Source organism: Crinia signifera, chromosome 2 (assembly GCF_055691185.1).
Source record: "Crinia signifera chromosome 2, ASM5569118v1, whole genome shotgun sequence".
Classification (NCBI taxonomy): domain Eukaryota; kingdom Metazoa; phylum Chordata; class Amphibia; order Anura; family Myobatrachidae; genus Crinia; species Crinia signifera.
Window position 1 is genome coordinate 221,995,186 of NC_139218.1, and position 16,521 is coordinate 222,011,706.

Here is a 16,521-nt window from a genome sequence, read left to right on the forward strand (position 1 = left end):
GGGCTTAATGATGTCACAGTCAAGCCCCGCCCCCCGAACGGGTAATGAAAGTCTCCTCTCTGGGCTTCTCCCGGAGAGGAGAATTTGAAAGTCGCCAACCCTGCTGTATTTGAATAGTAGGAGGAGAAAGAATCGGAGCGGTATAATATAAATGTCATATCTTTTCTATACAGGGTGCTGTCTACTTAGGAAGACGCATATTAATTTTAAAGGGCAAAATGTTAAGGCCTTCGTGCATTACTGTGACTTCTTCATCCGGAAAGCAGTGGTAGGATCCCAAGCAATATATCGCATGAGGTCCTTTTGCATGCAATATATATTGCAAACAATCCCAACAAGGGCTGCCTGAGTCTGTCCAATCTGACAGATCCTATGTGCAGCACTTGCGATTAAGGGTCTTCGATCCAATGCTCACGAGACCGTCATTGGATCCGATTTTAAATACATTTGATTTCACATGATCTTCTTAACCGATGCATTGGAATCTGGTGACATCAAGCACAATCTCACTAGTGTATGGCCAGCTTTAGACCTGTCGCTAAAGCTGAACATGTATAGTAACATGCCACACTGTAGTGCCCCAAGTCATAATATGCCTCAGTACAATGTCCCCAAATACATAATATGCCTCATAGCAGTGTCTTCAAGTCATATTATCTCCACTTGACACACCCCTAAATAGTATGCCTCTGAAAAGTGCCTAAAATGCAAAATTGTTAGACATCATTGCCCCAATTCACGATGTCGCACTAAAGTGGCCAATACATATTTATGCCACACTAAAAACATCTGATACATTATACAACATTCCAGTGTCCCCCAGTATATGCTGCACCACACTACAGAGTCCTAATAATATTATACCACACTACAGCGTCCAAAATTCATGCTATGCCGCATATATGTGCCCAATATACATGAGACCACAGAGTGATGCGATGTGTGCTGACCGTGGCAGTAATTCCAAAATGGCCACTTATAGCGAGAAATTAAGATTTCTGTAGGAGGGGTGACTTCCAGGAACAACTCTCCGCGGAGCTTTAGAAGGGGGCAGGGTGCATTCTACTGTGTGCAAAATGTGCATGAAGCATTGCTAAAATCACCTAGTGTGAGCTCTTCTAATGATAAATAACTTATAAGAGACTTCATTATTACAATGTTTGTCTAATTTTCTACATTTTGTTTAATTTATCCCTGGCCACTGCATTTGGCAAATAAATAGTCAGGAGTATAATGTTACAGTATTTGAAGTATGGAAACAAAGCTATTAACCCCAAGCCACAGTAAAAAAAAATGTGCAAATGAGTGCTACTGTAGTTTAGAATGCTACACTATTTTATATTATATTACCGGTATATAATTTAAAAAAAAAAAAATGTTTTATCAGTAACACTGACTACAAATGTATAGGGAACAGATGTGAATTTTCTCTGTTCAAACATGCAGTGTTTACTCCCATTCTGAAAAAAACACAATTCTGACCATAACTCTATCTTTCTAACTACCATCCTATCTCTCAGCTCCCATGCCTCTCCAAGCTACTCGAGAGACTTGTCTACTCTCACCTCACACACTTTCTTAACTCTCACACCCTATTAGAACCACTTCAGTCAGGCTTTCATTCCCAACACTCCACTGAGACAGCACTGACTAAAGTGGTGAATGATCTGGTAACTGCTAAGTCTAAAGGTGCCCATACACTAGTAAGATTTATTTTCAGATCTGGCTGGTTGGAACAAAAACATGGTTATGGATGAGTGACAGTTTGTCAGTTTTCCAGCATTTCCAAGCAACTGGTCAACTGTCATTTGCTCTCATCCATAACCATGTTTTTGTTCCAACCAGCCAGATCTGAAGATAAATCTGTGTGTGTATGGCCAGCTTAAAGGCCATTACTCACTACTTATTCTTATAGATCTTTCTGCTGCACTTGACACTATTGATTACACTCTTCTCATACAAACACTGTACTCCCTAGGTCTTTTAATACAGCCCTTTCCTGGTTCTCATCTTACCTATCTGATCTCTGTTTCAGTGTTTGCTTCTCTGACTCTTCGCTACCTCTGTCAGTTGGAGTTCCACAAGGCTCAGTCTTAGGTCCTCTGCCTTTCTCAATCTATACTTCATCTCTTGGCAAACTAATTATTATTAACAGTTTCTTATCTTTTCTATCTTTTCTTATATAGCACATACATATTACGCTTTACAGAGAATATTTGAACATTCACATCAGTCCCTGCCCCAGTGGAGCTTACAATCTATATTCCCTACTACATCTACACGCACACACAGACATTCTAGGGTTAATTTTGTTGGAAGCCAATTAACCTATCTGTATATTTTTGGATTGTGGGAGGAAACCAGAGTACCCGGAGTAAACCCACACAAGTATGGGGAGAATATACAAACTCCGCACAGTAAAAGCCATGGTGGGGATCGAACCCATGACCTAAGCGCTGTGAGGCAGTAATGCTAACCATTACACAATCCGTGCTGTTTCGGATTTCAGTATCGCTTGTATGCAGACGATATTCAAATCTATCTATCAACCCTAGAGTTGTCACAAGTGGTTTGAGTTTCTGAATGCCTCTCTGCCACCTCAAACTCAATATTTCCAAAACTGAATTACTTTTATTCCCACCAGCCAAGAACAGTTACCATCCTGATATCTCCATAACTGTTGACAACTCGACAATCTACCCTACCCCACAAGCTTGTTGCCTAGGGGTCATCCTCAATTCTGAACTGTCCTTTGTTCCTCACATTCAATCTGTCTCCAAATCATGTTACATGCATCTAAAAAACATATCCATAGGGTCATATAACATATGACCCTATCTCACACAAGACACTACTAAATCTCTTATCCATGCACTCATTATATCCTGCATTGATTATTGCAATAGTCTCCTAACTGGTCTTCCCAAGAACAGACTCTCTCCACTGCAATCCATTTTAAATGCTGCTGCTAGGCTGATCTTCCCAGCAAGATGCTCATCATCTGCTGATCCGCTCTACCAGTCCCACCATTGGTTGCCTTTATTTTACCGTATTTTATATTTATATTATATATGTATTTTATATAAAACACTTCTACTCGCATATAAAGCTATTAACCATACTGCACCAGCATATATCGCTTTACTTATAACAAAATATTTCCCGTCTCGAACACTTCACTCTGCCTGCATTTCTCTTCTGCACGGATCACTAGCTCCCATTCATTATTACAGGACTTTCATAGGGCTGCCCCCACCATATGGAATGCCCTTCCACGTCCAATAAGACTCCACTAGCCTCCAAATTTGATGCGTTCCCTGAAAACTCACCTCTTCAGGCAAGCCTATCATATTTAAGTTTCACACACATAACTTTCTGAGGCACTTATGTATTATATAGCTTTGTTCTGGACTTGCAACTTGGTGGGACTGCTATGCTATTACTGGTACCTGTCCTTGTGTTTCCCTCCTATGTCCCTATAGATTAATGTAAGCTTGCAGCAGGGCCCTCTTGCCTCCAAGTCTGTCTGTTGTAACCCAGTTTTGTCTTTGTCTACAATTGTAAAGCGCAACTGAATCTGCTGCGCTATATAAAAAAATGTAAATAACTACATTTAGGCCATTCAAATTTTACATACGGTGAAAAATTGGATAAAATAGGATGTATACCAGCACATTTTCATCAAGATCCTTTACAATATGCCGGCTATCCTACAGAATGACATTATATTATGTAAAGCATTTTAGCTTGCAGTGTATGAAAATGCAGCCAACTAAATCAATTTGCCGATGTTAACACACGTGATTTTTTTGCTTATTGGTTCTATTTAGACTCAGAAATGAAGTGCTCCATTGATATAATTTACTGGCTAAAGGGGTTATGTCCTCCTTTCAGTATTCAACAAACAAGTTTACCACTTCTTGCCCCTTTACTGCTCTCGTCACCTATAGATATACGGGCCCCATTGCTGGATCCCCAGTGGATAAAACTGTCATGCACATGACGTTGTGGATGTGTATGAGTTAGAGATGGGTCGTTCGCGAACGAACCGGATCTTTTGGACGGATCCCATGCAAGAATGAATGAGCCGCCGAGCCCAAAAAGGTGATCCGTTTCAGTTTACAATGCATTTCCCTAATCTCAGTGCTGCCACCTGTGGCAGCTGAGATGTACTACCTCTGTTGAATGAGTACAGGGCTGTGACTACAAGTGATCGAAAGATTAGCTGCTGCTGCCAGGGATGGCCATCGGTGCAGACGCCATCGATGGTTGCCATCGATGGCGATTCTGCACCCAGCCATCGATCAGTGTTTTTACTCGGTCATGTATATTCCCCTTTTTTTTTTCTCTTAAAGTGAATCGAGGACCCGTCTAAAAGATCCGTATCGGTTCTCTGAGAGATCCGGCGGGTCCCGGTTCAGCTTAATGATCCATTTTACCCAGCTCTAGTTTGAGTCGGAATCCTGACTCTGGCAGCAATAGATGCTAGCAGCAGAGCGGAGGTTACCACTGAGATGGGAGACATCTCTGGACCTTGTTGGTAAGGTAATTAATGCTGAATACCAATGGCATTTTGGTTAGTATTGTAGTAATCCTAAACTAAACATGCCACTGGAATTAACATTTGTTTATATATTAGACCCATATTTTAAATATTTGTTGCTACGTCTTTGGTGGCAATATTCCCTATACAGGCCTGATCCTGTCAGTGGTATCCCAACACTTTTTTTGGCAAGTATTTAATGGCTAATCCATACCCTTAATCCTCCCAATCTCCCTCCTGCAGCCTAGCCATAACTGCCCCCACTTTGAGTTGGAAGGCTTAAGTAACTTATGCTGCTTTCCCACTGCCTACACGGGTAAAGACCTGTTTTTTTTAAACGGGTCTTTAAACGTGTAAGAGCCATAAAGCCCCTTTCCCACTGCAGCTTTTAAACGGTAAATTACCGTTTAAAAGCCGTTTTTGTCCCATTCCCACTTACCCGTTTAAAGACCCGTTTAAAATTATAGTAAAGATGGAGGGGTTTTAAAAAAAAAAAAAAAAAATGGCATGGGCCCCCCCCCCCCCCACTGCCGTAACCAGTACCAGGCTGAAAGAGCCGGGGCTGGTATTAAAAAATCAGGAAACCCGACAAATAGGGCTTCGCTGATTTTTTAAAACCAGCTCCAGGTCCAGGGCTGGTTCCCAAAATACGGGGGACAAATTGACTAGGGGTCCCCCGTATTTTAAGAACCAGCCCCAGGCCAAACCAGCCAGCAGGGTAATGCCACAGCCGGGGGACACTTATGATATAAGTTCCCGCGGCCAAAGCATTCATCCCTACTGACCAGTCAGCCTGGCCAGGGGCCCTGGGGGAGTGGGGACCCCCCCAATGAAGGGGTCCCCCCCCTCCAGGACTTACCTGACCAGGCTGAAGCCTGGTACTGTCCCCGATGCCCCTGGGCGGTGGGCATCGGGCTGATGGAATGGTGTAAAAAAATAGAATAAAAACTATTGTCTTTTGCTGTGGAACTATGAGTCCCAGCAAGCCTCCCCCGCAGGCTGGGACTTGGAGAACCACAAGTCCCAGCCTGCGGGGCATTAAAGGGCCCGCTGGCACTTGTAGTTCCACAGTAAAAGAAAGAGTTAAATAAACACACTGACACACGTGAAAAATAAAAGTTTAATACATACATACAAACACACTGATACTTACCTATCTTGAGCCCGTAGGTAGCCTTCAGTCGGTGTCGGCATCCTCCTCCGGTGTCGGTGTCCGGTTCCGACGCAATCCATAGGTGTAGCTGTGGAAGGAAACTATACTTACAAGTGTACTCCGGCGAAGATCACGTCCTCTTCTGTCCATGTAGCATCCCCGGGACTTGGCAAAATAACAAACCGGCTTAACGCTAAACCCACGGACTGTGAGCAGGAGCCCCACGTGTGTTTGTTTACATCGTGCGGCTCTGCCCCCGAATGCCGCTATTGGCCGCCTTGTGGCCTAGCGGCCAATCAGGAGCCGCTAGGCTGCAAGGCGGCCAATAGCGGCATTCGGGGGCGGAGCCGCACGATGTAAACAAACACTCGTGCGGCTCCTGCTCACAGTCCGTGGGTTTCGCGTTAAGCCGGTTTGTTATGTTGCCAAGTCCCGGGGATGCTACATGGACAGAAGAAAACGTGATCTTCGCCGGAGGACACTTGTAAGTATAGTTTCCTTCCACAGCTACACCTATGGATTGCGTCGGAACCGGACACCGACACCGGAGGAGGATGCCGACACCGGATGCCGACACCGACTGAAGGCTACCTACGGGCTCAAGATAGGTAAGTATCAGTGTGTTTGTATGTATGTATTAAACTTTTATTTTTCACGTGTGTCAGTGTGTTTATTTAACTCTTTCTTTTACTGTGGTACTACAAGTGCCAGCGGGCCCTTTAATGCCCCGCAGGCTGGGACTTGTGGTTCTCCAAGTCCCAGCCTGCGGGGGAGGCTTGCTGGGACTCATAGTTCCACAGCAAAAGACAATAGTTTTTATTCTATTTTTTTACACCATTCCATCAGCCCGATGCCCACTGCCCAGGGGCATCGGGGACAGTACCAGGCTTCAGCCTGGTCAGGTAAGTCCTGGAGGGGGGGGACCCCTTCATTGGGGGGGTCCCCACTTCCCCAGGACCCCTGGCCAGGCTGACTGGTCGGTAGGGTTAATGCTTTGGCCGCGGGAACTTATATAATAAGTGTCCCCCGGCTGTGGCATTACCCTGCTGGCTGGTTGTGCCTGGGGCTGGTTCTTAAAATACGGGGGACCCCTAGTCATTTTTTCCCCCGTATTTTGGGAACCAGCCCCGGACCTGGAGCCTGGGTCTGGTTGTAAAAAATCAGGGAACCCCTATTTGTCGGGTTTCCTGATTTTTTTTAATACCAGCCCCGGCTCCTTCAGCCTGGTGCTGGTTAAGGCAGTGGGGGGGGGCCCCATGCCGTTTTTTTTTTAACGGGTAAAGGGCTACCCCTTTCCCACTGGTGAAAAAACGTCTCTTACACGGTAAAAACACTGCTTTTTACCCGGTTAACAAATACCGGTATTTGTTACCCGTGTAAAGCAACCTGGAGCTTTCCCACTGCAGCTCTAGCCGTTTAAAAAGGCTAAAAAAACGGCATTTTACCGTGTAAAGCCTGCAGTGGGAAAGGGGTATTATAATGTGTACACATGGTGAGATGTGCCATGCGATTCGATGTTCGATTCGATGTTTCATCCGATTTTTGCTTTTCCCTTTTTTCTCTACTCATGTGAGATCAGCTTGAGATTTGCTATGAGATTTGCTATAAGATTTGCTATAAGATCTGTATATTTGAATAAAGGGTGTTCTTTACTTGCAGAGGGGGTGTGTCTATTTCTAGCTAATTAAAAGCATTTCTCAATAGAAACATTGGAACAGCAGAACAATGTCTTGTTTTCAAAGTGCAGGGACACGGAGCATTGCTTCGCTCGTCGTCACCCGCAAAGCCCCGGCCCCGTGTATTTATTGGCCCACAGGCCAATCGATCAAACACAATGGATGACCATCGATATGTAGAAATATCGATGGTCATCAATTGCATAGTTTAGGACTATCGATGGGCAGTTGCAGAATTGCCATCGATGGCAACCATCGATGGCAATGGCAACGATGGACATCCCTACTGTGCATATGCATTCAATGAGAGCAGAAGTTTATGGAATTGTGTTGCTACAATGCTACCTTCGTGGGCAGGGGGTGCATACAACAAACATTGGTGGCCAGTGGCCTACGAAGCATGCATGCTGAAACATTGGTGGGGAGGACAAACTATTATCGGAATGGGATCATTTGGTCTACTGCATTTAGGTCGACAATCGTTAGGTTGATATGCATTTAGATCGACATGGCTGAGGTAGACAGTGTCAACAGGGTCATTAGGGCGACATGGGTAAGGTCGACAGTGAAAAAATCGATACAGTCAACATAGCACCACGTCCCCTCGCTGTGCTCAATATGTTTCGGGCACACTATTTTATTCTCCCACCACGCCCTAGTGGATGGTAGGGCATGAAATACTGCCTGTCTGCACATGATGTCGGCTCAAAAAAAAAGTAGTAAAAAACATGTCTTTTTTTTTTGCCTGTCGATCTTCCCCATGTCGATCTTTGACTGTTGACCTTCCCCATGTCGATCTTATTCCTGTTGACCTAATGCTTGTAGAACTAAATGCTGTAGACCAAATTACCGTATCCCCTATTAACACATTGGTGGGCAGGGGAAAATTTACTAAACAAAATTCTTTTAAAAAAAATCGTATTGCGTATTTATATTTTTGGGCATTTACTATGCCAAACATACGATTATTCGTATTGATGGGACATTCGTATTTGTATTTACAAATACGTCGATAGAATACGACTAGGAATCACTATTCAAAAGAATGGTGATTCCTAATTTACTAAACGACCGTAATTTCAATACGGACGGTAATTATCATGATACGCTCGCTAATTGCTGGCCGAATACACCAGAAAAATACACTTCATTTTCCTGTTTCATTTGGCTTCAGCCTGCACGGATCAGTCAGATCCCTGCAGGCTTCAGTGTAAATATAGAAAAATAAATAAATGAAAAAAACGGCGTGGGGTCCCCCCCACGGCCGTTAACCAGCACCAGGCTGAAAGAGCCGGGGCTGATATAAAAAAATCGGGGAACAATTTGCACAGAGCTCCGCTGTATTTTTTTAAAACCAGCCCCAGGCTCCAGGGCCAGGGCTGGTTCCCAAAATACTGGGGACAAAATGACTAGGGGTCCCCCATATTTTAAGAACCAGCCCCAACCAGCCAACAGGGTAATGCCGCAGCCAGGGGGAGACTTTTTAATACAAGTCCCCCCGGCCAAAGCATTCATCCCTGTGACCGGTCAGCCTGGCCAGGGGTCCTAGGGGAGTGGGGACCCCCCCCAATAAAGGGGTCCCCCTCCTCCAGAACTTACCTGGCCAGGCTGAAGCCTGGTGCTGTCCCCGGTACCCCTGGGCTGTGGGTACCGGGCTGATAAAGTGTAAAAAATTAGATTAAACCATTGGGTTTTGTTGTGGAACTATGAGTTCCAGCAAGCCTGGAACGCAAACTGGGACTTGTTGAAGCACAAGTCCCAGCATGCAGCCCATTAATGGGCTTGCTGGGACTCTTAGTTCCACAACAAAACCAATAGTTAAATAAAAGCACACTGACACATAAGAAAAATAAAACTTTAATACACACGGAGCACATACATACTGATACTTACCTATCTTGAGTCCGTAGGTAGCCCTCGGTCCTGGTCTTGTGTCAGGGATCCTGGTCCTGGCATCCTGGTCTGGCGTCCTGGTCCGGGGGTCCTGCGTCCTGGCTGATTTTTTTGTTACAGATAGAAAAAACCATTGGGTTCTGCTGTGGAACTATGAGTCCCAGCAAGCCTGCACTGCATACTGGGACTTGGAGAACCACAAGTCCCAGCATGCGGCCCAGCATGGGCTTGCTGGGACTCTTAGTTCCAAAGCAGAACCAATAGTTAAATAAAAACACACTGACGCCATAAAAATAAAACTTTATTACATACACAGCCCATACAAACTGAAACTTACCTATCTTGACCCCGTACGTAGGTCTCCATCCATCCGTCCATCAGCTGGACCTGGGGCTGGATGATGCTGTCAGAGGATCCGCTGGGGTGACTGGGGATGATACTGCCAGGAGGGGCTGGATGATGGGGGGTGGCGGGGGTGTCGACTGGGGATGGATGATGCAGGGGGGGGGGGGGGGGGTGATGAGGGGGGGGGGTTTGTGATTGGGGATGGATGATTCAATAAGTCCCATGTCTTGCCACATGCACCCCATACCTCTCTACCCCCCAACATACCTTACTCCCCTATCTCCTAGAAGCACCCTATATACCTCTAACCCCAACACATCCTACACTTCAGTTCCTGTCCCTCAATATACACCCCATAACTCTACACCCTCTCTATCCTGTCCCCCAATATACACCCCATAACTCAACACCCCATAACTCTCTATCCTGTCCCCCAATACACACCCCATAACTCTCTATCCTGTCCCCCAATATACACCCCATAACACACCCCCCGGGTCCCTTTAGTTACAGTTCGTTGTGGGAGCCGGGTGGCAGGTTAGATGCGGCGGGTGTATGCCGTCTTCCGTTGTGCACAGACAGCTCAGAAGTCAGCTGGGGGTGCAGTGCCGCGGATCCACAGAGATCCGAGCAGCGCGCAGCATCCCCCCATAGCTCCATATCCCCTATTAAGTCTGCGTCTGGCGGGCAGGCTGGCGGGATTTGGGGGGCGCTGGACTTTACTAAGAAAAAAAGGGTTGGCTTCTGGAGCAGACGGCAGTGCCGCTGCATGCTCCATACATGGTGACCAGTGGATAAGCGGCTTGTACTCACCGAAATGCTGCTTGGCTTGCTGCGTCTTCTCCCACCCGGGCCAGGTGAGTGACAGGTCCCGGTATATCGCATCGTGATCGCAAGGCACATACTATGCATGCAATCACCTTGCGATGTTAACTATATAGTGTTGGCTGCCCTCACTATATCACCACCGATTTTTACTTAAACGGGAGCGCGCATCGGGCTCGCAAGCCCTTAAAAACTCTACAATCACCATGAGATATGTATCCGATATGGCTTCCGATGTTCACTATATCGGCAACATCGGAAGCCATATCGGCCCGTGTGTACACACCAAAAGACCTAATGTAATTGGGTTTGTTTTTGCAGATTTTTCTGTTATTGCCACAGGATTTAAAGCAAGTTTTTTAAAAAGATCAAACAAATCTTGTAGCAAAATCACAGAAAACTCTGACCTATAAGATTTGGCCCAAAGGATCCTCGATCAGTCCTACATAATTCCTATAAACCACCCAGAATGTGTTTCATATTCGATAAGGACTTAAGTCAGGGCTTTACTGTACTAAAAAAATGCTTTTTGAATCTTAGTGGCTGATTTGGCTTGCAGTTTGTGCAATCTGTGCCATTTAATAAATAAGCTAATTTGCTTACAGAAGGGATAGAAGTAACCATAAACCAGGCATGCCCAAACTTCGGCCCTCCAGCTGTTGTGAATCTATACATCCCAGCATGCCTTGCCATAGTTTTAGCATTCCCTAGTAGCAAAACTGTGGCAAGGCATGATGGGACTTTCACAACAGCTGGAGGGCCATAGTTTGGACATGCCTGTCATAAACAGAAGGTTAGGATGAGAGATGGATGGACTTAATGAAGAAATGTGTATTGAAAGCCTAGTTAAAGTTTTGTAGGGAGGTGCAGAGTCTGATAGGGAGGGGTAGAGAATTCCAGAGATAAGGAGCACAATGGGCAAAATCTTGGAGGCAGGAGTGGGAAGAGGTAACCAGTTGGCAGGAGAGGTGGTGTGCATTTGCGGAGTGAAGAGAGCGGGAGGGAGTGTAAAGAGATAGGGTCAGATATGTAAGTGGGAGAGGAATGGGGAAGGGCTTTTTAAATGAGTGTGAGGAGCATGAATTGGATTCAGAAGGGGAGTCCGTGTAGGGCTTGTAGAGGAGAGGTGGTCATTGTACATTTTGGAACTCTTTTTATCACCGGTTAATTTACTGTTATCTGGTGTTAACACATATAATCAGCATAAGTTTATGGACCTATGTGTTAACACCCGATAGGCTATTTATCGAGGATTTATTTTCAGGCCTGCTCGTACCAAAAATAAATACCTGTTAAGTGCAGCCTGCGGGCTTCATTCAGGGCTGATTTGAATGGTCCCGGGGGATCAATTAACGCTCTGTACATTACCATGCCTAATTAAATTCTCCCAAATCTACCTTGCTCACCATTAATTAACAAAAATAAAACTTTTATATACTGTAATTTATACATGATTACATGGCATTTAAAGGAGATAATATACTACTCTAACACTAGTGTAGTATATTATAACTTAATGTACAATGTATGTACTAAATATTTATTTATTTACAGTTTCTTATATAGCGCAGCAGATTTCGTTGCGCTTTACTATTGTAAACAGAGATAAAACAAACTGTGTAACAACAGACAGAATTAGAGGTAAGAGGGCCCTGCTGCAAGCTTACAATCTATAGGGATATAGGAGGGGAACATTTTAATTGTTTAATTGTTATATACTAACGTCTCCTGTCACTATGGGCCTTATTCTAGTTCACTCTTTCTGACAAAATCCTTCTTAGATGGACAAAACCATGTGCACTGCAGGGGGGGGGGCAGATGTAAAATGTGCAGAGAGAATTAGATTTGGGTGAGTTATTTTGTTTCTGTGCACGGTAAATACTGGCTGCTTTATTTTTACACTCCAATATAGATCTCGCTTTGAAGTAAAACCCCACCCAAATCTAATTCTCTCTGCACAAGTAACATCTGCCCCACCTGCAGTGCACATGGTTTTGTCCATCTAAAGCTTTGTACACACGGGGCGATATATCGCTCAGTATCCCGTTTTCATCAGCGACCAGAGATGGTCGCTGATGAAAAACAAACTGCCGTGGGAGCCTGGCAGTGGAAATCAGCTGGTCTCAGGAGCATGTTCCTGCGACCAGCGATCACTACGGGGAAAAAACGGGAGCGCGCACCATATTGCCCATGATATTAGAACCCCCCCCCCCCGTGTGTACACACCATAAGAAGGATTTTGTCAGAAAGAGTAAACTAGAATAAGGCCCTATGTGTGGTAGAGGATAGAAAGGATTGGATTTGGTACCTGTAAATTGATGACCATCCCTAATTGTATCTGATGGCAGTGGTTAAAGCTGTGGGACCAGCTCGTGGGTTGTTTATCATCAGACAAGGTACTGCTGTGGGACCAGCACAGACTTGCCTCAGGCACCCATATTTCAGCATGGAGTGTTTGCGAACAGGCCCCGGAGGTGATCAGCATTTTTCTTATGCTCTTTATTTTGGCATAATTTTTCCACTTTCTCTCACAAGCCTTAGCACTTACGGTAACTCTGGACTTGCTGATTTTTGTTGGTAACTCATTAGGATTATGTTAAGAAATCTGTGAGTTTGAGGCACAATCAGCTTGCGACTGGTGTATTGCAGTTACCGTTGTTTCCACATTTTGCAATGGCAATTTGCTCCCTTCTCACCTGTTAGGATCAAGCACATTTTACATTAAACATTTCCTGAGTGACATACCTTAATACATGGGTCCTCAAACTGCGGCCCTCCAGATGTTGTGAAACTACAAATCCCAGCATGCCTTGCCACAGTTTTGCTATAAGGGAGTGTTAAAACTGTGGCAAGGCATGCTGGGATTTGTAGTTTCACAACATCTGGAGGGCCGCAGTTTGAGGACCCATGCCTTAATACAATCTTCAGCTGCTACTCCGTTTTCTTTCTGTATGTAAATGATAGTTTTTATCATGTTTAATTTTTCTTACTTAAACAGCTGAAAATATTTCCACTAATATAGAAAACTAATGTGCAAACCTTCAAAGATCTAGAACTGCTTTTTCCTGGGCCTCGAATATAAAGATTTTGTAAAGCTGTAGCCTTCATAGTTCGTATTCTTGCTATCCAATCTCCAGCCTATTGAATGTCACCATGACCGACAGCATTGAAGGCATTTTCCGACAAAACAGATCCGAATTTAAAACAAGTCTGATCTGTTTTGTCAGAAATGGCTGCGGATTGTCAAACTCAGAGCATTTTTTTGTCATTCTGCAGCCATTTTTTGGCGATTTGCAGACTTTTCAACAGTCGATACATTGAATACAGACTGTTGAGTTCCTATCAGAAGGATCAAAAAAATGGCCCGGATACCGACTGTCGAGACATCCCGACAGTCATAATCCGGGGTGGAATACCCCCTAAAGCTGGATGCACACCATAAGATTATCTGTCTAATCTTTCTAGTTGGAACGAGAATCTGTTAATGTATGGGAGTGAATCACATTTGAGCATTTGCTCCCAAACACTGGGAAAACAACCAAAACATGGATGTTCAGACAAACTAGTTAAATCCATTTGATTTATCAATTTATCCAAATGACCCATTTTTGTCCAATTTCCAGCTTTTTGGAGCAAATGGTTATTCGTCCCATACCAGATTTTCACTTTAATCAGAAAAGTTGGACAAATGTCAATGTGGGATCACCGCTGTCGATCCCCGCCGACAGCCGTGATCCAGGCCCGTTTGCTGTCAGATCGACCGCATAACGACTGATGGGATTCAATGTCCCTCCTGCTGATGGGCGCAAAGGGGGCGTGACCGTGAAAACAGCCGTGGATTGTCGCTCTGCGGCCTGGATAACGACAATCCACGGCCGTTATCAGCAGAAGGGGCCCGACAGCTTCTGAAGTCAGCCCGTTCTGCCGTGATCCCGCATTAATGCTGTCATTAATGACAGCATTGAATGGGGAGCCGCCGCTATTTCCCCATCGGAAATAGCGGCAGCAGATTGCATACCCCTCTAAGTATATTCACTTGTTTTGGGTTGAGTGATGTGAGGAGTTGCTTCATCTTTGTTAGTAAGTCTCTCATGGTGCTACTTTTTTAATTTTTGTAACTGTTTATATAAATTTTTCATAAATGTTCCATAGCACCATTCCTTTGTTTCCCAATCTCGAATGATGTGTTTTTGTATGGTGTGTACAGCTAGAGAGTTGTTTTTCTAGGCTGCATTGTTGACAGAAGGTAGTCAAAATAGCTGATTATTGCTAATATGGGTATTTGCAATGTAATGTACTGTTCTGTACGGCACAATGTAGTTATTGTACCACCCACCACCTCCATCCCACTTTTAGCTGTAAACCTGCTTATTAGTTTGGTGTAAACGCTCTTTTTTTTAATAGCGGTGCTCTCTTTCAAAGTATATTATAAAAAATCAAAATAAGATGTAACTACTTTTTAATTTCACAGAAAACATTCCTTATGAATGAAATCCTGTAAATTTTAGTTTACTCCAAAATCGCAAAAAAAAAAACTAAAATGTGTACTGTTGCTTTCTAATAAATGTACTGACATCACAAAATTCCATGTGACCCTATAAAGCCAATTAAAGATAATGTCAAAACAGAATAGTTAAACCCTAATCCTGGGTACACACTGGCAGATATATCGGCTAATCAACTGAATGGCTAATATATTGTTCATCCGTTGGAGGTGAATGGGGTTGTTCAGACAGATTGCATGGCCAATGACCAATACATCTAAACATATATCGGCCCATCGTGCTGTGTGTACAGAGACTCTGCCGACAAGCTGTACAATTCCTGCACAAATTGGCAGTGATTGACAGAGCAACTGGGTGGGTACATGTAAACATTGGTCCAGTTGTGCCATCAGTTAATGAGGGATCAGGCAGCGTGTATACAGAACACACTGCCTTATCCGTCTAGAGAGATATCTACAGATATGCCTTTTAGGTGTGTACCCAGTTTAAGGGGCAGGTTTACTTAGTGTCTAATTGTCAGCCCTGAGCTATTCAATTAGATGAGCATTAAGCCCAATGGGGTGTACTTAACACAGATTGGGTTCCGCTAGTCTAGGGGCCTGTTAATTAAGGTGAACAGATCCGTTATGTAACAGATCCTGTAACCATTAGTGCCCTGATGTGTCTGCTGCATCAAGCTTCAAAAATGCTTTCCTCTGCGTCTCTCTTGCATATGCATGCACTTAGTACTTCTCAGTAGTATCAATTCTTACTTGTAGTAATTAACATCAAAAGTAATCATGGTAGGTCTCACTGCACAGACAGTTTTGCAATTCATTATGAGTTAGAAACAAAATTGTGTTGCTTTGGGATGTGATGATATTTTTGTCAGCATGACCTACTTCATGGTCTCTGTTTCAGGTGTACCAGGGTTTGGATATCATCACAAATAAGGTGACCGCTGAGGAGCAGCTTCTCTGCAGACATCACATGATCAGCTTTTTGGATCCTCTAGTTACCAATTTTACTGTAGTTGACTTCCGCAACAAAGCCACGGCTCTGATATCCTTTACACTTCCGCATGCTCCTTCCATTGCATCAATATTCCTCTATCCATTGCTACTGAAATATGCTCCTTATCTATGCACATTGAAGATATATTTTCTAGAGACAAAATCCCAATTGTTGTGGGCGGAACAAACTATTACATTGAGTCACTACTGTGGAAAGTCCTAGTTAACACGGTACGTGCCTCATGCTTGAATCTTGCTGTTCCTGTTGCTACATACTTGCATTTTATGTATTTATATATTCCCTAACTTATGAACTAACTGCTGCTTGACCTACAGGGACCTGACACAAAGCCTAGTGTTAGAGGACACCAAAAGCAGATCGCAACTGATAGGAAATTGGAACTGGAGACATTAGACAGTCACGAACTTCATGCACGCTTGAAAAATGTGGACCCAGAGATGGCAGCCAAGCTACATCCACATGATAAACGTAAAGTGGCAAGGTGGGCACAGATAGCTGTAGGGCACTTTACTGTCTCCTTGCTGTAATTATCAGTTCAATGTATGACCTTGTTTCTTGTAGAAGTTC

The 16,521-nt window shown here is 44.2% G+C and overlaps 1 protein-coding gene across 1 annotated transcript in view; it reads left to right on the top strand.

Annotated features, from left to right (window-relative positions):
* The window catches only part of TRIT1 (tRNA isopentenyltransferase 1), a 31,742-nt gene that overhangs the window by 3,182 nt on the left and 12,039 nt on the right, over positions 1 to 16,521 (top strand). The window contains exons 2-4 of the mRNA XM_083173791.1: positions 15,841 to 15,981; positions 16,068 to 16,163; positions 16,269 to 16,435. Of these exons, the coding sequence (XP_083029917.1) occupies positions 15,841 to 15,981; positions 16,068 to 16,163; positions 16,269 to 16,435 (404 nt within the window). The remainder of the gene's footprint in view (positions 1 to 15,840; positions 15,982 to 16,067; positions 16,164 to 16,268; positions 16,436 to 16,521) is intronic.